The sequence below is a fragment of the Neocloeon triangulifer genome, unplaced genomic scaffold, assembly GCF_031216515.1.
Source record: "Neocloeon triangulifer isolate White Clay Creek 2 clone unplaced genomic scaffold, ASM3121651v1 ptg000006l, whole genome shotgun sequence".
Lineage (NCBI taxonomy): Eukaryota > Metazoa > Arthropoda > Insecta > Ephemeroptera > Baetidae > Neocloeon > Neocloeon triangulifer.
Genome location: NW_026775549.1, coordinates 4611290 through 4633803, shown reverse-complemented (window position 1 = coordinate 4633803; position 22514 = coordinate 4611290). Strand labels below are relative to the sequence as shown.

The window sequence follows — 22514 nt, the reverse complement described above, 5'->3', positions numbered from 1 at the left end:
TTGAAGGGGAGCGCGAACAAATCCCCATTGAAGCGACCTTGGTAGGTGTGCAGTTTGCGAAAGCGAGCGAGGAGGGTTGGCAATGAAACGAGAAACACCTTCACTTTCGCCGTAAAGTCGACGATGCACGCGCCAACAGAGTGCAATCTGGCATATTATTCATGAGCCATTATATCAAAGCGAGAGAGTGCACGCGACGAGAGCGTATGGAAGAAAATTTATGAAACACACCGCTGGTTTCTTATCTGCGCCGAGGCGCGTCTCGCGGGAGAAATGAAAGAGGCTTGTGTGACAGGTAGGTGTGGAGGAATTAGCCGAGCATATGATGCGAGAGCAGCGGCGCCTGAATTTATGCGACCCGCTCCTGAGAGCAATAAGAAGAGGCGCGAGAGTAACGCCGGCGCCTAGCAATGAGGATTTTCCGAATTATATAACTAACCAGCGGCGCACACACACGCGTGCGAGTTAATTCTCGACTAAATGGAATTGTTAACTCGACGCACTCAATTACGGAGCCGCGCTTCCTCTGAAATATTATTATTGTTATTAAAGCGAGCGAAGATAGAATGAGGGAGCTGTTTGCGCGAAATGACGAGAGAGTTGGGAATTTAATTGCAGATTGCTTTCTCGCGCTCGCGCGGAGTTGTTAGCCATCGTCACGGTTGCTCTTTCACACTTTAGTGCACTATTATTCTTGCGAACCTTTTTGCACTGCACTCTCTCAAGTGGCTTTTGTGCAAGCGTCAAATGAGGAACAGCATTTGTTGCTCTAGGAAATAACGGTGTAATATTATAACGGAGAAACTTTGTTCCTCAGAGTTTTCAGATATTTTCTTCTTACGCTAACCTCTCTTTTTAATCATAGTACACTTTAGAAATGAGTTTCAGCCAAATGAAAAAAAAAGGAAAATTATTAAATGGAAAAAATGTTAATTCAGGTCAGAATAATTATTTTAAATGTATTGTCAAAAAAATTATTTTATTTTTGTTATCCTGTACAAATATATACAACATTTGCATGGAATTGAAAAATAATTTTTGTTTGGGAAAACATTGCATTATGTTGATAAGTGGAACAAAAATATAAGCCTCAACTAGCCAAGATTTTGCTTTGTCTTTCGAAATATCAACCCCATCTGCAGTGGCGAGTGTCAGTTGACTAAATTTTAATTAGAAAATATAAATCAACTAGACAGTTTTGGCTATTATTAGCTGAATTTTTTTTCTTTTTTTACGAGAAATAGCTCTCTATACAATAAAATTGATAAAAATTAAAAGGATCTAAATATTTTTAATTGTGGTTCCTACAAAAACTTCAAAAGTCTTGATGATTTTCTTTCATTTTATTTAGCATACTAATTAAATATTCATGACAAATTTTTGAGCGCTCAATAATTACTTATTTATTTCAATTATTATTTTGATTAATCATCAGGAAAGTAATTATTGGCCCTAATCAAAAATGAATTATGAATTTATTATGAAAAATATTTATTTAGTTTAAAAATCTTACTCTAAAGTCATTGAAATAAATATGCTTTTATGGCCGGACCAAATTAACAGACAGTTGCGCGGCTTCCACTGAACCATGTCTTAAAATAAAAAAGCCGCAGAACCTCAAATAACTTTTTCATGGTATTTGGAAAGAGAAAATTCAATAAAATTCTGCCTCCTGGGTGACATTTGAGGACATTATTGAGAACATATATATGCTGAAACCCCCGGCGCTCTCTTTGACAAAATACACACGTGCGGGGAAGACGAGTGGATTAACCTCGTTAGGAGGGTGCATTGGAAATAGAATTTTTGACGCTGCCGCGCCGCAAAACGACTTTAAAGTTCTATCTGTGCGCGCCTTTTATCGCACCACCCCAACCAGCGGCTGCGAGCTCTCTCGCGCTTTAATCTCTGCCTTTCGCAGATGCAATTTCGAGCTGCTGAGCGAGGGCGAACTCGTCCCTCCAACCTCAAGATCAACGGAAATGAAGCTAAAAGATTGCCCATAGAAATTCTCAGCACGATCTGCAATCTCTCTTATTACGCTCGTGAGGTAGAATTTTTATAAACGTTTTCCAATAATCAGTCAAAGGCTCAAAGGCGTTACATGAATTACATATTTACAAGCTGCGGACCATTGAAGGCATAATATTCACATTAATTTTGAAATAAAATATAAATTTTTAGAATGTATTTTTGAATTAAATATATATTTAAATTGAAAGTAGTTCTGTCTGCAAAAGGGAAAGCATTTAAGTTTCTTTGCAAATGCTAGTGGTTTGTTTAAGAAATCGCACAAAAAGCGTTTTAATGCTTGTAAACACAAGCTGCGTTTGCAAACTTTGTTCATCAAGAGTCAAGCTGGGCGCCATCCATCATTGCAGTATAAGAAAATCCGGCCGCTTTCCTGCTTTTTGAGCCACAATATGCGGCCTGCTGCTCTGCGGCCTCTTTTACGGACGAACATTAAACCAGGCTAAGGACGCAAAAAAGCGTTTTAATACACCTAACGGGCCCTTATCTCGAGCACCAGTTTATTAGGTGAGACGCTCGCTGCTGCTGCAGGGGGCAACTTTTGCCTGCCACTTTTGGTGATAAATTTCCTCGCCAACTGTTTATAATTGATTTTGTGGGGCGGCCAAAAGATATTGGCGTAGGTAAATAATGGCCGCCCGCAGCTCTCACTTATATTCAACGTCGAAAGCTGCTTGGGGCGCCGGCGTCGTAACCCCCTTAGCAAGGCCAAGGAAATATAGTCACGAAAATAGTCCATTTTTGGTGTGTCGCATCAAAAGAAGGAGCCACAACTGCTATCAAGTTCGATTGAAGCAGAAAAACTTGCGGAAAAATGCAAAAGAAATTCAAAACTTTGGAAAAAGTAAAGAGAGCGCGGCGCCGGCATGAGTCGTTTTGATTTCTTCTTGGCTGCAAATTGGTCGCTAAAAAATTCATGAGATGAAATATTCAGCAGGCCGAGTGTGTGGAGCCAAACAAAAAGGGCAAAAATTAGCCGGCGTCTTATCTCCCAGGGGCCTTGTTGCTCGCAAACTGGTGTGACGCGCCCCAAGAAAAAGCAGCCATCTTTTATTTTTAACAACTTTCGCGCAATTTTTCAGGCGCAATAAAAGTTAAACTGGGGCATAAAAGTTAAACGCGGAGTGCAATTGTGGCGGATGTTATGCTGCCGTTGGCTGCTGCTGTCTCTCTCTCTCTCTCTCTCTTGGCTCAGCACGCTCGAATCTCCACTTTAATTGTCGTGGACGTAAGCAAGAAAGTAAAGGGCTGAGATCCCGCGAGACCACCCCGACTAAATTGAGCCGGCTAAAGAAGTTGTAATCTCGCACACTAGAGAGAAACCGACTCAACACCGAATGGACCAACCCTTTTGTCTTTCCTCGCTGCTTGCCAAATAAATAAAACCACCTTTCTCGGCGCTCTCGTCAGACTGGTGCAAACACATTTTACCACACACTCGAATGCAATTAAAACAACGATTTTACTCAAGGAAAGCTCACAATCCGCGAGTTGAGGAATTTGAAATAAAAAATAAATGCTGTATAAAAACATCTGATATAAGGTGTGCTAGCATTGGGTGAAAAAATTTTTAATTCTGATATCATAAAATTATTTATCAAATTATTAATTAATCATCAGTTCTATTGTTTATTTGTATTCCGTTCATTTAAGAATCAAAAAAAGAAAATTAATATTGAGTTAAAGTGAAATTTAATTTTGATATTAACTTGATTGAAAAAGAATAAAATAGAATATGAAACTTAAAAAATTTTATAATAAACTTTTATGAAAAATTTTCTTAATTTTGTATCCATAAAATAAAAAAAATCTAAGTAAATAGTTATTTTTAGTTATTATAAATGGTTTATAAGAACAAGATTTATTGGTATCAAAAATTTTTTATAAAAAAAACTTGCACTCTTGTCATTATTACTATAAATTTATCATTCCTCGATATATGTCTGGGGCTTCACGTGACCTTTCCTTCAAACAACTCAAGTTTTTGCCAAGTAAAGTAATTTGACGCTGGCATTCTTAGCTCGTAGAAATCCAACTTCTTTTAGCTGCCCTGCTTCTTGTACCCAGTCTTTATTTTACAGGTTTATTGCGTTTCACCTCAACAAGCCAGAGAGAAATAACAAATAACCACTACACTACTTCGTGTGGGAGAAGCAGCCAGTCTTTTACGGTTTGGTTCATTTGAGACAATTCGTTTGCTTTTTAGATGCATTTGTTTTACTCAGGCAAATACTCAAAAAATAAGTTAGTAAAATAGCTCAAAATTAATTTAAAATTTTAGAATGCAAGCCTCTGAAAAGCAGAATTGCCCGTTGAAAAGTTTGAAATTGAAAAACAAAAACGGAAGTATGTACCAGTTTTTGTTAAGTGCATTAAATTCCCCCCTCCCTTTTTTAGGAATCAGAATCCCAAAAGATGTAAATTTTTTGGGTTCTTCGATAGCGATATGCAAATCAAAAGCTATTATATTGTTTTAACCTCAGAAAAATTAAGTGACTTGAAAATTGCTTTAGCCAGAATGAAAGAATTTTTGTTAAAACGCAGTTTGAAACTTAACTTGGAAAAGTGCAAATTCATGAAATTCAGAAATAAGGGTCTAGGAAAATATGCATTAAGTGACCGCCTAGATTTAGGTGGAATTGAAATAGAGAGAGTTGCTGAGTTTACATATTTAGGAGTTACTTTTCAACCATCAGGAATCTCTTTTGGAAAGCACATTGAAAAAAGAACAAGAGCTGCATTGCTGGCCACTTATAATATACGAGAACTAAAACAATTATCCATTGAAACAGCACACAAGCTATTTGATCTAAAAATTTCCCCAATTGCGTCCTACGGCATTGAAGAAATATGGCCTTTCCTAACAAAGACTGATTTTGAAAATCTTGAAAAAGTCAAAACAAGATATTTAAAAAGAGTTTTAGGACTGTCCAAGTATATTAGATCTAGATTTGTGTATGAATTAGTTGACACTGATCTCTTTGTATCGGACTTACAGGTAAAATATTCTCTAACTGAAACTGAAGCATTCCAGAAATTTTGTATGTCTAAATATTTAAACAAACTTGAGATATGTGATGAGTTCTACGAGACAGAAACTATGAAGAATAAAAATTGGCAATGTGCAATGTTCAGTGATCGCCAAGTGTTTACGAGATTTGCCTGTCACGGGTACCACTATTTATTTTGTAAGAATAAAAATTTTCATTCTCAAGCGACAATAGATTGTGAATGCAAGCACTGCGGTAAGAAATGTTCACAATATCATATTCTTGAATGTAATGAACGTAAACTAAGCCTAAGAGAGGCTGCAAAAATCAAAATTAACTAATTTTGTACTTTGTAATAATTATCGAAACAAGCTTAATTGTAAAATTAATTTTAGGAAGACAAATTAGCTTTAGACACCCGTTGTACACCTAGTTGTGTTCAATAAATACTCTATCTAAAGCTATTATAAAATATTACTTAACTTTCACTTGTGAAACAAAATGTTACGAGCAAACCGAGGATGATATTTACTGAATTTTGATCTTACTTTGGTGCCCATAAAAGAATTGAAGTGGCTAAAAGGAATAATTTTGATGCATTAATTTGTGATAGTTCATAATCAAAGCAATTTTTAATCTATCGTTTTGTTTCAAATTTTGGTTGGAATCCTAAAGTAGAATCATACAATAAATTTGAAGTTAGATCTTGACATAATAAATTAGAAGTCAATTTTTTCTTTATTTCAAAAGAAAACTTTTAATGTTCAGTCATAGTATAATTTACAAAAAGTACATTTTAATGTAAACTTGATCCTTAAATTTATTTTTTTTTTACAATTGAAATAATGGAATTCAGACATTTATCTGAATTGGTAACAAACCAATTAGAAACTATTTTTCCAAAATCCTTTAACATAAAATTAAAAACTAATTCAATCGTCTTTTTGTTGCGTTTTCCCTTGCGTTTTTTTAGCCTGTTTTCGACGCAACCTGGATTTTAGATTAAGCCTTAATCTTGGAGGTTCATCTTCATCAACGATTTCAGGGTTTGGTCTGATTTTATTTCGTTTCAATTGATAACGACTCCTTTGCCGAAGGTGGCGTGGTTTCCTGGTACTAGCCAACATCATGTTTAAAGCGTGGGCAAGGTAGACCATCACGTCAGCCCTGTCAACGTCTTTCCACTTCTGAGCCTCACCGACAGCGAGAACGTGACCTTAAGTAAAATTATTTAATAAATAATTTAATTTTTTTTTTCAAAAATCTTACTCATGATCGCATTCAAGATTTGTTTAGGAATGGCAGGCCTCACTAGCACATCAGGTCCTCGGCCTTGTCTCGGTGAACCGTGGCATGTGCAATAAATCACGATAGAGGGCTCAAAGAAAAATTTTGCAATTCGGACAAGATAAGAGCCACATGACTTTGATTTTCTGAGCGCCTTTTCCTGTAGCTCTGGCGGAACAACGTACATTGTTTTTGGGTTGACCTCCACACTATTCGTCTCAATATTGTAATACTGAAAATTAAAAAAAAAAGTATTATTTGCTAATATAAATTTTTTTCAGATTTCTTCAAATATTTTTCTTCCTTTAATATCTTTCAACTTTAAAAAATTACAAGAAAAAAAGAAATAGGAAAACTTTAAGATGACATTTTATAATCTATTCTCAATACAAAAGCTGGGAAATGTTTAAAATGATTTGATTCCATAAAAATTTTTTAAATTAGATTCATGTAAAAAATACTAACCGGTTTGTTTTTCTGCACGGAATGCATCAGAATACAGTTGGGGTCCTTAATCAACAATTCTCGCACCTTCTCTGACTCCTCTTTGCTTTTTTGCATACCATAGGATTAGATTTACAAATTCAAATAATTCAAAGCTTTGTTACCTGTAAGGGCCACTTTTGGGACTTTCCAGAGCCTCCTGATTCGCTCGAGGGTCACAATCATCGGCTAAATACGAATCGTCTGTTTGTGTGCCTGAAATTTGACCAAATAATTTTCCATCATACACATACTATGCGAAAAAGCGGACGACGAACCTTTGTCACTTTGCATCATGCGGTGCATGCAATTTTGGAAGACCAAAACCTTAATCGACTGCGCCATGGCTTCGGCCGAGCAGCGAGGAAAATGTGCGTCGCACGATGAATGAAATATTATTCCATAAATAATAGGCAAAGTGGGTCGGTTTTGAATCGGAATAATTGTTTGTATACTTTTCGGGCCTCGCGAGCGAGAGAAGGATCAGCAGATGGCTGGCTTGGCCGGCTGTGTTGCTGCTCGAGCGCCTGCCGCGGAGTCTGGCGGCAGAACTTGGAATGACAAATTTGAAAGTTCCCAACTCGTGCCACGTGACGTACGCACTATCAAAATTATCGATTTGCATAATTGTTTTTTCAAAATTTTAATTACTCTAAATTATGATTAATAAATAAATAAAAAAAAATTAATTTATTCACAAATGAAGGACATTTTTATACTGGAAAAAATGATTCTGTTGATATAGCGCGGTATAGTATACACAATTGTTCCGCATCTCAAAATATACTCAATAATTTAATAATACATAATGGCATAATTCTATGTATTATAAGAACAAAAATAAATTCAAATATTTCTCATCGTCCCTTTTTCTTTTTAGGGTTATGAGGTTAATGATTATGGACTTAAAAATATATTGATTGAAAGATTAAAAAAGTGATGTTTGTGCTGCATTATTAATTATTAAATAAAAAGTTCATCAACCGCGGCTCACTGCGGCGGATGGGGTCTTTTTTGTCACGGATTTTTTAGCAAAATTCTTGCTAGTGGTGGAGCAGTTTTGTCCAAAAATTCCTTTTTTTCTCAATAAATTAAATTAAATTGTATTCAACAATGTATTGCTACAATGGACAAATGAAAACAATATAATTTGTATGTTTTGCACATATATCCTAAAAAAATATTTGAATGATTAATAATATTTGGAATATTTGATCGCTTAAGTTCAAATATTGAACCATAATTCACAAATTAAATTAATTTTTTTAATAATAGGTTTTAATCATTTTACCGTTATAATAATTTACAAAGCTTTGATATTCAAGTAAATAAATTTAAAATTAATTTCATAGAATGAATTGAATTTTTCACTAACGAAATAACAAATTGTTAATTTACAGTTCTTTTTAATAGTGCAATTTTTTGATTAAAAAATATTGTATATATTTGTTTTGCGAACAACATTTTTTATTTATCCCCTAGTATTCTTTAATAATTTTAGAATTAACTGTAACTCAGTTATTGAAATTTTAATAATTTTAATTATATTGATTGTGCCGGATTGTGCAACGGAGTATCACGGAAAGTGTCTAGGGTTTTAAGGGTTGGCCGAAAGAGATGAACTTTATTCTAATTAAATGTATTTTAAATTTTTATACTCAAATTTTAAGCTTTTAAAATTGATTTTTTTTATTATCATTTTGTTATGTTCTTTCTAAAATTAACGGCACAAAAATGTCCATAGATAACAATAAATTCATGCACGAATAAAAGTAAAAAAAATTCTTCTGAAAAACCTAATTCTTTGCCCAACTATTTAGAAATAATTTGGGCTTATTATTTATGAAAATCAGATTGTGCTGATTTAAGACCAAAACGAAACACATAAATTTGAGTTGTGTTGGAAATTTTTCACAAATATCAAGTGTATAGGAGGAAGTGAACGTTTTCTTATCAATAGGCTTAATCACCGTGTTCTATAATGAAGAGCTTTCTGCCCAAGTGCGTGCCGGGGCAATTAATTATGGCCCTATTAGGCGGCGTGCGACATTCTTAAAGGCATTGAACTAGGGTCACGCACGCCTCGGGCACAACTCGCGATCCATCTGCAAAGTGGGCCAACGCAGAGGGAGAGAGAAAGAGAGCTTGTGCTTGTGGAACCGCAGAAAAAGCTTAAAAGTGGCCGCGGAGGAAGACGTGGGGAAATAATTAGCACGAGAGTACACTCCATAATGCCCCAATTATAATTCAAAAAAGTGGCGACGATAAAGTTTAATTACGCAGAGAGGGGCTATGTTGAATTAACAAGGGCGCCGCTGGTGCTCTTTGGCGGTGGGTGCGGGGCGGAATGCGGCGGCGAGGGCGATGCAAAATAACTGTGGTCGGGTGAAATTAAACGGAACAGTAGGATTACAGCCACCGACTGCCGCTGCTGCCAGCGGAAAAATGGCGCTTTAATGTCTTTTGTGTCTCTTTTTTGGCTGCTGTACCAAAAGCCGCCGAGGCTTTCCTGCTGTGGTCTTCCTCGCGTCTGCTCCTCCGCGCGTTTATGGCCACTTTTTGTACCAACTTGCAGTTCAGACTACAGTTTGTAATTTGCTGTCTGGAAGTATCACACATTTTTTGTGCGGACGCAAAATAAACTTAGCGCAGTGACCTTTGAATTTGGTCTCCGTAAACCAGCTCTTTCTAAATGAAATCATAAAATCTGCAGCCTTCTTGAAAAAACCTTAAATATTTTAGGATCAGAGTGCTTTTCAAAGCACCATGTATTGTATGCATGAATGATGAATTTAATTTAAAAATTAAATAATGTAGGAAAATAAAAAATTTGCAATACACTTATTGCTAAAAATAATTGTTAAGTTTTGGGAAAAAATTAACTGGTGAAAAAATTGTATCTGAAAAGAATATTTCAAATTTTTGAAAAATTATTATTTGATTCGATGAAGACACTTTTATTAAATTAATTTTTGTATACCAAACTTTTGATAAAATAATCTCACAGCTCATGAGTAATGGCTGCAACCGAAACATGTAGAGCAGTTAGTGTATTGTTTTTTCTTAAACAATTTAACAACTAACAACACCCATTGAGGAAAAGCCAACTTTAAATTCAAATAAAACCATGAAATTAAAAAGGAGTTACTAGTGAAATTTTAAGAAATTCTAGAAATTTCAGTAAATATTTAGATTTTTTTGTCTAGGTCGACGAAATACTCTTTTTAGTCTCAACTCTCAACAGATCTTAAAAAAGTAAAATATTTATCAAATATTTAATTTTATTGTTAAAAGGCCCCTGAAGTCAAGATTTTTATGGTTTCATCGCAGTTAGACTTTCTCTGCGCTTTCGCCATGTTGCAATTTTGAGCCAGAGAAACGCATGAACTTACAAAGGTATCTTGGTATTTTCCTTAATTTTTGATACAAAAATTTAGTTTAGATGACTTTTAACAAAATAGATCTGGCTGAATGGTAATGGTACCCACCAAAACCACAACCTACAACAACAGGCGCGAGAAGGGCCATACATGTTCCAGCATGCTGATGCGACAAGACATACCAAATAAATTAGCCTCGCGCGCGTTAAATATAATTAGATTATGCGGTTTTTCCCTACCTTGTGGGCGTGGGCACGGCGATAGTCCTGGTCCTCGGCAGGTTGGCGAGATCCGGCGGCGGCTCAAATTCGGCGAGATACGGCCCACGGGCCTCCGAGGTACCGAGGGGCGACTTTTTTTATTGCCGATCAACACAAACTCCCTCCATCCAGCTGGTGGCTGCTGCTGCTTGATGCTGGAAGAAGAGCAAACAAGTCAGGACAAGGATGAGATACGTATTGCGTGGCCTACAAGTCGCGAGAAGGCAGGCAGAAAAATAAAAGGACATCGCGCCGATTTTAAAGGATAATTATAATTCATTTCATAGTAATTTTCATATTTTGAGCATTGATAGGTGATGAAATGAGGTAGCGTGTTTTTCATTTATTTATTATTTTTTTTTTTAATCAATTTTTGATGCAAAGTTATTGTCATTGTGCGGCATTTTTGTTTTTTAAATCTTCATAACAAGAAAAAATTTCAAATTTTAGAAATAAAAACGTACGTAGAAAAATGTAGCCAATTAGATTATCTTTTTTTTGCAAAGGCAATTCCGTCGGATTATTTTTTATTTATTTAAATTAATTTAAGTTAAATCGAGTCAAATATTTGTTTATGCTTAAAAACTTCTCATTTAAGTTCCAAGCGAATTGTGTGCTATTTGCCGTGCACACATTTCTTTGAACTCTGCCAAACACACTCCGTTTGTGTCTCATGAATAAATAAACAAGATCAGATTTTGTGATAAAGTCTTAAAAACTGACTTCCTTGAGCAAGTCATTCAAATGTTAATGCTACAGCATATTATACTCACTGACAGAAACGATAATTTAATTTGCCTTTTTCGGATAATATTCTGTTTATCTCACTCTGTATTAATATTACTTGCAGCCGCACTCAAAGCCTCTAGTTCACTCCGATGCAAATAAACAAGTTATTAAATTCCTTCAGCGGAAGCCAGGATTATTACACAAAGATCCATAATATCACCAAGCACCCTTTTTATTCCGATTAATAATAATACGATAATGGTGTAATCCGCCCTGCATCGTGCAAAGATAGCAAAGTGTGAATAATATCTTTGAGTAATCCCAAAGCCCACCCCCAGTAATATGCGCGTTTCTATAGTTGCAGATTTATGGCCATTCCCTTTAATCCGGTTGGAATTATATGCGATGAATAAAATTCTCCCCCTAAGTGGCCTTACACGAGAGGTAATAAAATTGCATTGTTTTCTCACTTTGGATAAAAATTAAAATTCCTATTTAGCGACCTCTAAATGTACAGTTGCGCTCTCTCTAATTGAATTTTGATCAAATAAAGGCCCGGCATATTTATTGACCGTAAAATTGGCCTTTTCCAGTATTTTCGCACAATTTTTACATCAAACGAAAAAGCTCACGCAGAAATCACATAATTTGAGATCGAGAGGCAGTGAGAGTGAAAAAAATTGGACAAAGGCAATTCCATTCAAATTTATTGAACTCCGCAGGGCAGCGCATGGGTTTTGCCGAGCGTTATAACAATTTCGCGCTCAAAGGATGGTCCAGAATAGAAAGCATCCTCCGTCTGCGAGAGTGCTCTCTGCAAAGTGGATATACCAGCAGCGGCGGCGGCGGCGGGCACAATCAGCATCTTCCGCCGCTATTGTTGGTATTACAGAGAGGATTACTCGCGTGTGTGGATTTATATATTTTATTGGAAATGAGCCAATTGTGATGGAGAGGCGGGCAATGCAGCAGCGGCCGACCAAAGTTTGCAGCTAAAGGGATTCCATTACACGAGAGCAGTCAGCGAAATAAAGTAAAAGTTGGGAATTCGCCCCTGAACGAACGGGCGACGACTGTGCCGCAGCGCAAACTTTCGGAATCGGGACTGAGTGAAAAGAGCGAAGTAGCCCCCGCATTCTCGGCCGACCGTGAAAGCAGCCCGCGTACATTTCCTTTTGAGTCGGTCCTTTTCTTCTCGTGTCGCCGGAATCAAAAAGAAGAAGGCGAAGGGGGCACCCGGGTCGCATTGATTGCGAGGTCCGCCCACCCGCCCGCCCGCTCTCGCGATCGCTTTTTGAAAGTGTAATTATGCAAATACCCCCTCGAGTTAATCCCGTCGTAATGGCCCCGGCTGCAGAATTATTTGAGCGCGCGCCTGCCGGGGTGACGATCAAAAGGGCCACTTTTTAATCGAAATTCCGCTGAAGCTGCGCTGGCTTTTTATGCGGCCGCGGCAGGTTATTTGCGGGGGCGAAAACTAACCACGGCGAAAACTTTTTGAATCGCAATGCTTTGTGAGTTTTAGGAAAGGCTGGAAAGTGCGTGTTTGGTATAAAGAACTTCCACTTCAAACAGAGCCAGTCAAATAATAATCGCAGTTATTTTATCACATTTATTGCACATTTATAAAGTAAATTGCCTATGTTGAAACTGCACACGAGACCATAATTATTTATTATATTTATTATGTATAGATGATAAAAATGAAAACGTTCATCTACAGTTTAATTTATTCTTAAATACAGTTACAAAGAAATATATTGAATTTATTTTAATTGAATTACAAAAAATAATTATAATAAATAAATAAATTTATACATTTGAATCCGTATTTTTAAAAATAAAAGTAACCCATTCTTTATCTAGGCTATTTTAAGTTGTAAAGTATTATTTAAGAAAATTAACAAACAAAGTATACAATTTAAAAAAAAAATAATTTTTTTTCCATCATACACTTGACATATTCTAGCAATTTTACAATTTAAGCTTTTAGTTTCAAAACAAGGGCGTGTAAAACACAAATAAAATAATTTGATTTTATACAAAGATTAATTAAAATATAAAGGTTATCTCAAATCCTTCTGCTCTTCTCCTTATGAGTTTATCCTTACATTTGTGCAAATAATTATTTAGATTTATTAAAATTTCCAGTTTTTTTTTCGCAGATTGCAGTGAAGAACAAACTAAACTGTTAGATAGTTTTTATCTTTTAGAGAATTACGTAAGCTTTCCTGCTTGAGGAATATTAATTGATTTATTTTTGCCTTACAGCAGTAATTTGAATTGCTAATTAAGATTTTTTTGATGTTTCACCGTAATAACCTTCCCTGAAATAATTATTATCTATTGGCCTCATTCTATTTGTTATTGTAGAATATAAAAGCTAATGCATGTTTTCAATCTTATTTTTAGAAGAAAAAAAACCCGCATTTAATCAGAGCACGTTCAATTAAAGTCACCTACGTCAAACAAAAATTACATTTTTGTACATCTGCGCTAACTCTGGATAAAATAAAATGCAGCCGAATCAAACCTCGTTATCGGGGCCATTATTTATTTTCCGATGGAAATCGCGCACCGCCACGCCGAGACAATTAGGCAGAATCGACAAAACGGGCGCTAATGTGCAAAAAATCGACAGACCGGTGGCGTCACGAGAGGGCCATAAATATTTTACATGGTGTAATTTAGTGGCGGATCAATATTATGAGAGGGTGCAGGCATAATAATGTGTCGGCGGCGGCGGTATAATCAGCTTGATTGGCTGATCCGTTCGCTCTATCTCGTAAAGCTGCGCGGCTTGTGCATATAAAAAGCTCGTCGGCTCGCTGTCCTAATCCAGCAGCGGCAGCAACTCTCTCCTAAAATAATCAGCCGTAATGGCTTGTCGGGCATGATGTTTTGCACGCCCCCGAATTTGCATGCCGTGTCGAACAAGCCGCGGCTCTGTGGCGCTAATATTTATTTATCTCCGCGTAGCAGCGGCGTGAGCAAGGCTTGTCCCAAATGACGATGGGATTCGAATGCAATATAATAGCTTGACGAGAGCAAATTGATTCCAGCTCTGAATCAATTTGGCTCGGTCGCCGTTCTATATATGTGTCTGCAGGAGAGATTGCCAATGCCCAAAAGACTCGAATATAATTGCTCTGCTGCTCGAATTATTTCTGCCTCCCTTGGCGCTGATGAATTAATTTTCGTTTGACGGAGTGATCAGATATTTGCTCATGGGGGCTACAAACCTCACTTGTTTACATATCTAGCAGAGTTCCACGTTGCAAAATTGAATCCAAAAGGAAGCAAAATCATTCAATTAATATCCTTCAATCATTGAAATTTATTTTGCATTACATTTAAAGATTAATAAAAAAAAAATAAATCTTTTAATTAGGAAAACAATTTTTTATACTATATTTTATAAATATGTATTTCTTAATACGTTTTAGTCCTCACATGATGTTGGAGAGCTGAATTTATTTTTGCAATAACTGGTGCTCGCAACAACTCTCCATTTTACACCTCTTCAAATACTCGCCTTGAAATGAAACCATCTGTCTAATCCTTCTTGGGGGTAGCGTGCTTTTCATGCTAATTAAATAACAAAGGGAAAAATGAAGTGGCAGAGAGCTGACTAGCTAATGAATAAAATATTCAGTTACTATGCAAATGAGCACACTTTGCGAGCACCAGCAGATCCAACACGGTAGCAGTGCAACATCAGCATAAAAGATGTGCAAACACCACAAAGAAAAAGGAACGAGAGGAAAAGTTGGTAACATTGGCACCCCCGGCATCAAAGGGCGCGCCTGCAAATACATATTTAATGGCTACTTTTCAAGCCCGTTTCACTTTTGCAGCTCATCAAACTTTTCTTTTTCGGCAGAACAAGATATTCACTTTCTGACACTGTTCTTTTCATTAATTCTCTCTTTTGCGTGGTGAAAACCGATGCAACTCAAGCGTAAAAGTTTCTGGCAGCGGAATGAAATTCAAACATTCTCTCAGTCCAATAAATACAGACTAAGCAAAAAAAAAAAATCGTTAGGCGTGCAATCTATCCCCTCTGGAGGAGTATCTAATTATTTCACGTGAGTTGCAATTAAATTTATTTTGGGGCTCTCGGTTGGTGCTGGAGATCCTTGAGCGGGTCCCATGCCCATTTAGAAAGGCAAAGTGCGTCCAATTAGAGCCGTAATCCTTCAATTCTCCAGCGGTCAAGCGACCAGGTATTACAAGTACCCCAGCGGCCCGCCCGCTCTCTCACTCTTCCTTCACCCGCACTCAATTACTGTGCAAAATTCAAAACTCCCGAGCACGCTCTCTCCGACTAATGACATTAATGCTGGTTGACAAAGATAAAAGAGCTCCGTGACCTGCCTCTCTCCTTTCACGGTGGCCAAAAAAATCAGATTGACTCTCGCCACCCAGATAAGTAAGGACCATTAATAACACCATATTGAGCGCGCCTCCAATTACAGCGTGCGAACAAGAATTTTTCTCTCTTCCCTGCGGCCGAACCAGGCATTTGTCAGAATCGTCCTTAATCACTCTGACAACCCTTTTGCCTTTCCGTACTTGATGAAGGTCCTGCTCTGGGACCGCAACGGCTTCTGCAAGCTTAATTCATAGACGCAATTTATTTCGAAACTTTAATTATTTGCTTGCAAATAGAGTGGCTTGTTTCAGAATCGTTCTGAATTAAATTTGGTTTGATTTGGCCATTTATTGAAAATTATTTAGGAGAAATTGAATTAAAGGGTTATTATTTGAAGAAATTTTATGAAATTACTAATAAGGCTCTTAATTTGTCACCATTATTTAGATAACAAACCAATTTTATTGTAGAATATTATACTTTGATTTTTTTTTTCTTATACAAAGGCTTGAAAATATCTTTTGTAAAATTAATGAAAATAAAAATTGCCTGTTTTTATCAAATTGTGGTATGTGAACGCACGAGCTCCGTTTATCGTTCGGAGCGTTGTGCCAGCGCAAATTGGGGATGCCACATAGAAATGGCTAATTTAGTCGGATTAGATCAAGATTATTAAGGCCAACTTTAATACTATGCAGCAGTAATAGTTGCCGTCGACGCGCGCCTCAAACGAGATGAGCTGCGCCACACATTTTATATTTTACGTGCCAGGAAACAGAATTCTCTGCGCGCCACATCCCGTCGGAGCTCTGATGAGAATTCCTGCCTCGCCGCAGAAACTTATTGAGTGGCAGCGAAGTTTGCTATTCAACATTTTTCCCTCTTCATCAAGTGCCAATCACGCCTCCCAAGGCTAGCCAAGTTGAATTGATTTGTCCTAGATGTGGGCACCCTGCGGTTGCTTCAAAGCGCGCCACACGCGCGTCGTTCTTACTTACTTAGTTCCTCCGCCTTCAGCAGTCCCAATCTGAAATCGTGCAATTCAGATAGCGTTGAATAATACATACCAAATGGCTCTTGAGAATACCTCGTCCGAAATTTACCTCGGTGCTTTAAAGATATGACTGTGAAATTTCAAATACACAACGGAGAAGTAAATTTTATATCAGTATTTTCACTTAGCCGCTTGCATTTGCATGCAAATAGTAACCACTCTTTGAAGCAAAAGTAGAGAATGCAGATCATTTGAAAGTAAGATTAAATTTAAATGCTCGAGTGTGCGCAAGCAGAGTTGGAATCCCACTGATGGTCTCATTCAGACCTCGGCTGATAGAAATTATATGGGAGCAAGCAAAGAGCAAACTAGCTTAGTTTCAGCGTGACCGCAGAATTAAACTTCGCTTATCCAAACGACATCTGGCTCAACATTACCCCAAGCGTCTGTAAACAGCCTCCTGGCAGGCAAGCACAGTGCCAAAAGAGCTGTGCTGCTTAATTTGAGATTATTCTGCGTTGAGCCACCTCTAGAATTCCCCTCTCTTTCTAGACTATTTTATATAATGAAGATATGTGAAAAGTTTTTGTCTAGCCATGCATGAATTAAGTTCAGCCTTTCGCAAGAAAGATAATAATACATTGGATGCATAGACCCTTTTTAATTAATTGGAAGAAGCTGCAAGAAAAAGTGTGAATTCAATTTTCCCTCCACTTGCCAAGATTATAAATTAGTTATTTATTGGATTTCACCGTTATATGGAAGAATCACTTTATCTTGGAGGCCGGTAATTAATTGCATTGTCTTCTCTGTAATCAGATTTGAGAACAAGGTGAGCTCTCTTCTCCCTCCTTTCTTTATTGAATTGCAGTCAGCAGTATAGCGTTTTTGTTTTTGAGCAGAAATAAACAACAGCTTTATTTATTATGTATTTTTCTATTTTTTGAAATGTAAATAATTCAGCAAAAAATTTCCTTTTTTTTTCATCCGAATTTTCCTATGTATTTACAATTCAGATTTTCATGGAAGAGCGAACAAACGTCACGAGAACACAGTCTGACAAGTAAGCAAGCAAAACAAATGTCAAAAGCTTTATACCAAGATTTGCTTCCTTGTAATCTCGCACGGCAACGCAAATCCATCGCAAGCCATTTGTCAGAGAGAGCTCGCCGTTGTGGCCGCTCCGCAACAACTGTTGGATAAAACCAAACAACACGAATCGTCCCCACCGATATGGCCACAGGTGCGGTAGCGCACCTTGGCTCATTAAACCATTCGCACAGAAAACAACAGCAACACCCAAAATCCTGCTAACAGTCAAGTCGGCGTCCACTAATCCAGATTTATCCGAGGCGGAAAACACGGCAAAATTATTCTTCTTGTCGCTCCTCCCGGGAGCTTTTTTCCGGACGATCTAATTGAAATGCAAGAAAATTCCACACGCACGCAAAGGTCTCTCGTGTAATTGAAAGGGCTTCCTTTGAAATGTAAACAAGCCGGGGCTTTTATTTCGTCGCAGCTCCTCTTACGACGCCCTAGCTCAGACAAATTTGCATTCTCATAAAGAGCAGGGGGCGTCTCGTCAGCGGCGGCGGAGGCATCTCGCGCACGCTATCAGGAAGCATTAGACGAACGGAATCGCCATAAATTCAATCCTGCGCCTGCACTCTGCTATTAGCTCGCACAAAAGTGAATTTCCGCACTGGAAATAAAACACGAGCCGAGCGAGCGTCGACAAGATAAAAGGACCGCTGCGGTAGGGTTGACGTCTCGCCGGGAAAAACCGCCCCCGCCTAGCGTATATAAGACAGGCAGGCCAAATGAATTTGTTACTTGTCACTGCGACGCTTGAAACAATTTTTCGTGCGACCGCCCCAACAGTGACTCCTTTCACTCGAGTGTACGGCAAGTGATTTATGGCGCGACTTCTTTAATTAACTTGTCAATTGCACAAAAGATTGATGCGGACGAACTCTTTCACATTTTGACGATATGTTCCCTTTGCGTCTTGCACGACACTTTTTATTATTATTTTTAATTAACGTTCTTATTTTTTGATATAATCATTTTTCGGGAATAGGTCATGATTATGTATTAAAAACTGAATTTATAAGAACAGCTCAAGCAAAATGAGATCTTGTTAATTGAAGTTACTTGAAATAATGAATCAAAAATAAATTATTTCAGAAGAGGGCTGAATTAAATTTTTCCGAGAATCGCTTCCATCTTAATTTATTCTGATTTTCTCCTCGCACCATCGTACGTTTTCGTACGAAAAAAAAAGCAATAAGATTTTCCGCTCCGACGGCCGATTGCCTGCAAGTAAAATAAATTCAACTTAATTGAATTCCTATAAGACGACATAGCAAGAGGGAAAATAAGTCTCTCTCGCTCTCTTTTGTTATTAAAAAGGGCCCTTGTGTTGAGATTCGTGTTTATTTCCGCACTGCTCTGCTAAATGAAAGTCTGCTCTGCTCCTGCTCTCTTTTCCCTTTGAATTCGTCCGCTGCAGAAAAATAAATACCCTTAAGGTGGAACAAGAATTGAATGGCGCACCAAAACAAACTCAGTGTCAAGAGAGTGGGCTTAAAAAACTCATCATCTTTCGAGACTCTCATAAAGCCGAGTGTTTAATTGAAAACGCACCAAACCTTGCCTCTGCAAATAGCTATTCCAGTGTGCGGAGACGAGACGCGCCCGCAGCAGTTGCCGCAAAACAGAGGCGCCTTCGTTTTCACACTAAGCAGGCACTGCGCCATCCAACCGTTTACAAACAAACATATATTTATTTTGCTTCATTTTATTTTAATTTGGTAAGCGTAAAAAGGCACACCAAGTTAGAGCGGAAAGGCTATCGTTGATGTAATAAAATAATTCTTGTCTAAATTTTTATTTTAACTTTTTTTATTTTATTCCTTACTCATTTTTAAATTAATTATCTTCAGAGCCTATTGGCACAATTAAAAAGATGAAAGCATAAAGATAACTTCTTATTGAAGAAAGTTGATAGGATTTTGATAATCAATTTCGAACCCAATAAACACTTCTTGAAACTAAAATTAATAGACACAGAGGATAACACAGGAATAAGTTAACGAAGTGCTATCAAATTTTCATATATTTTAGTTAAGTATTATAATATTATATATTTTCTCCTTAAGGTAAAATCAGTTCACAAGTTTAAATTAATATCTTTAGCATACCTTCAACAAGGTCTAAATAAATATGAACTAATTTGCTGATTACAAAATACTGATTATGCAACCTGTGATACTTTCACATCCTGCAAGTTGCATAAAACAATCATTTGGAGAGTTGGAAGTCTTAAATTAGAACTTGCATAACATCATGAGATCTCTAAGGAATTTTAAATTAATTTGGTACAATGGTGTAAAGTAGAATTTTTATAAAATTTAATATTGATGATAATATATGGCCATAAAATCCATTTTCATTTTTATATTTTTACTCTCTTTCTTTGGTACCGTTTGCAATATTCGCTGTGCAAGAAAGGAGACGCAATATCGTGCCCTTCCATACTTGTAAGAAAGACGCATGAATATAAAAGCGCACCAATGAGCAGACAATGTGCTGAGAAGGGATAAAAAGGGGTCTATTTGGTTACCTGATAGTGCAAGGCATATTGCCTACGGGCATCGGCTCAACTTGCTAAGTCTCTCTCACAAAGAGGCCCGCCCTGCCGTCTTTTATACACACACGAGGAGGCTGCATTAAGGCTCTGCTCCTCCGAGAAAGCATTTTGCTCGGCGGCATTATTTCTCTTTGTCTCAGCCGCAGGTAGCGCCGCCGTCTCAGACATAGTTGGAACTTGGTGATTCGCTTGCTAATGCATCAAAAGCCCGAAGGACATGCGAGAGCGCCGTGTCTTATCGCAAATATTCACACTTGGATGCCTCCAAAGGGTCTGCACAGCGAGCAGTTTATGGTTTCGAGTTTCTCACAACTTTTTCACGGAATGTTTGGACCTCTTTGAAATCCAACGCGCCAAATAATGCGATTTTGACTATGCGCATTTTCTCCTATTCAAGCTAAGGAATTTCATTATTAATCTCTCAAGTTCACTAAACATTGTTTTTGTCTTTCCGATGCAAAAATTTAAAAAGTCTCAAAAAAATATTCTAGGGGGATCTTAAAATAGGGGCACGTGTGCGAAAAGGAATGGAAAATCTGTGTCCCTCCGGAGCTGTACTTGCGAATTCTGTCTTCGTTTATTGATCGCGTGAACGAAGCCAGCCAAGCATTTCCACCTGACAGGCACCATCATGAGTAGGACGTGACAGTGCATGGCAGATATTGAAATGGAATGATCATTGCTGGCTCTTATAAAAAGGAGGCTTTCACCTGGGCGCTGCCTCGTGCCTGCCGCGAATAGTTAGCCAAACGGAAAGAAGATCTTTTGTCTGCGTTTAATATATTATTATCCCATCCAAGGTCAGTGACAGTCAGAGAGAATGATCCGATGAGCGCAATATGTCATCAATTTTAACTAATGATGAAAAATGAGAATCAATTATAATGGGATAAAATGTAATCATTAATTTATTTTTTAAATTCAAGGTTTTGCAATTGACATTAAACAATTATTATTATTCTAGATATATTTTTTGGATAATTTTAATGAAATTTATATCAAGAATATCAATTTAAATTTCTGATTATGAATGATTGGAGAACAAAAATAATAATTCTACTCGAATACTTGTAAGTTTGCAGGTTTTTTGGTTCAAACTATGATGCTGTAGTGTTACTAGAGGATATAAATTTTTCTCATAAATCCATGTAAAAACCTGTCAAAAATAATAATTTTATTACATATTTCCCCCGCAAATATAGATCAAATTTTTGTAAAAAAAATCTATTTAACCGTGGCAAATTGACTATAATAACCAAGTGGGTACTGTATTTCTATTTTCATACTTCATTATATTGATTTGCGTGCCTGGAAATGGCCCTTTGATCGCGCGGTGACGCAAACTGCGAGCCGCGGCACAAAGAGAATCCCGGTAGTTGCAACTCTTTTATTCGCAACAAACGCGGCAAAGCATTGCTCTCGTTGATTGCACGTCAGAGTTTGTTTTCGCACACACAATATATAGCATTGGTGTGTGTTTCTATGAGAGAGCGTGGGTACATAATATACTTGTGTTGGAGTGCGATCGCATCCACGCACTCCATGCATGCGGATAAAACGGCCTTGTTTTGCCATGTGTGAAGTTCCTGTAGCTAGAGGGTCTTATTCGCAGAGTCAGTCAGGCTGTCATGTCAGTCGTGCCCTCACAGTGTATGTCAGTGCAGATATGTGCGTATTGTCGAGTACATATGCCAGTAAATAAACCCAGAGCCACCTTCGGAACGGTCTGTTTTATTACCAGAATCATAAATATCATAATTTTGGTCCTAATATATTATATTAGGACCAAAAAACAAAAATAATATTAAAACTAAGGAAGTGAGAATGAAAGAAATTTTATGATTGTTTTATGCATTGGTGACATTTATTGTGGGATAATTGTGAATTAATAATTTTTTTAAACAATTTTATACTCTTTATAGTTTAAATCATTTCAGATATTCCATTATTTTTAATTTCATGTGATTTTAAGATCTTAATTTATTAAGGCGATTACAAGATTTAAACTTTGTTTGCTTTGGTTCTTGCCAAAGATTTGAAAACATATTATATATACATAATTGAAATAAAAATAATTTGAAAAAAGTGCTACAAAAAAATTAAATAAATGTCTTTAAGAAAATTTAAAAATTTTTAAACTAAAGAATTACAATTTAAACTAAATTTAAAAACAAATTTGTTTTAAAGAAAATATAAATATAGCTTTTTAAACCAATTAAAACAAAGTAATAAATTAAAAAAAATTAATATTTTTGCAATTCTTAAAAATAGTTAGGCCCGCAAAGAGAGCCTCCAGAATTATCACTTGATATATTTGGCCTATATTTATGCAT

The 22514-nt window shown here is 36.9% G+C and overlaps 1 protein-coding gene and 1 long non-coding RNA gene across 2 annotated transcripts in view; both read right to left on the bottom strand.

Annotated features, from left to right (window-relative positions):
* The window catches only part of LOC132194319 (uncharacterized), a 166674-nt gene that overhangs the window by 45550 nt on the left and 98610 nt on the right, over positions 1-22514 (bottom strand). The window contains exon 4 of the long non-coding RNA XR_009441531.1: positions 10411-10586. This is a non-coding gene — a long non-coding RNA (uncharacterized LOC132194319). The remainder of the gene's footprint in view (positions 1-10410; positions 10587-22514) is intronic.
* LOC132194251 (uncharacterized) lies at positions 5745-7311 on the bottom strand. The gene is made up of 5 exons (XM_059615413.1): positions 7070-7311; positions 6917-7007; positions 6774-6858; positions 6291-6540; positions 5745-6237 (listed from the first exon to the last, which is right to left on the bottom strand). Exons 1-5 carry the CDS (start codon positions 7134-7136, stop codon positions 5954-5956), a joined length of 777 nt encoding a protein of 258 aa, XP_059471396.1. The 5' UTR covers positions 7137-7311; the 3' UTR covers positions 5745-5953.

Excerpts from the sequence above, each read along its gene's own strand:
- LOC132194251 (XM_059615413.1), bottom strand. The coding sequence starts at position 7,136 with ATGGCGCAGTCGATTAAGGTTTTGGTCTTCCAAAATTGCATGCACCGC. Across the intron at positions 6,859-6,916 it reads CCCAAAAGTGGCCCTTACAG|CAAAGAGGAGTCAGAGAAGG; the intron begins GTAACAAAGCTT and ends TATGCAAAAAAG. Across the intron at positions 6,238-6,290 it reads AATCTTGAATGCGATCATGA|GTCACGTTCTCGCTGTCGGT; the intron begins GTAAGATTTTTG and ends ATTTTACTTAAG.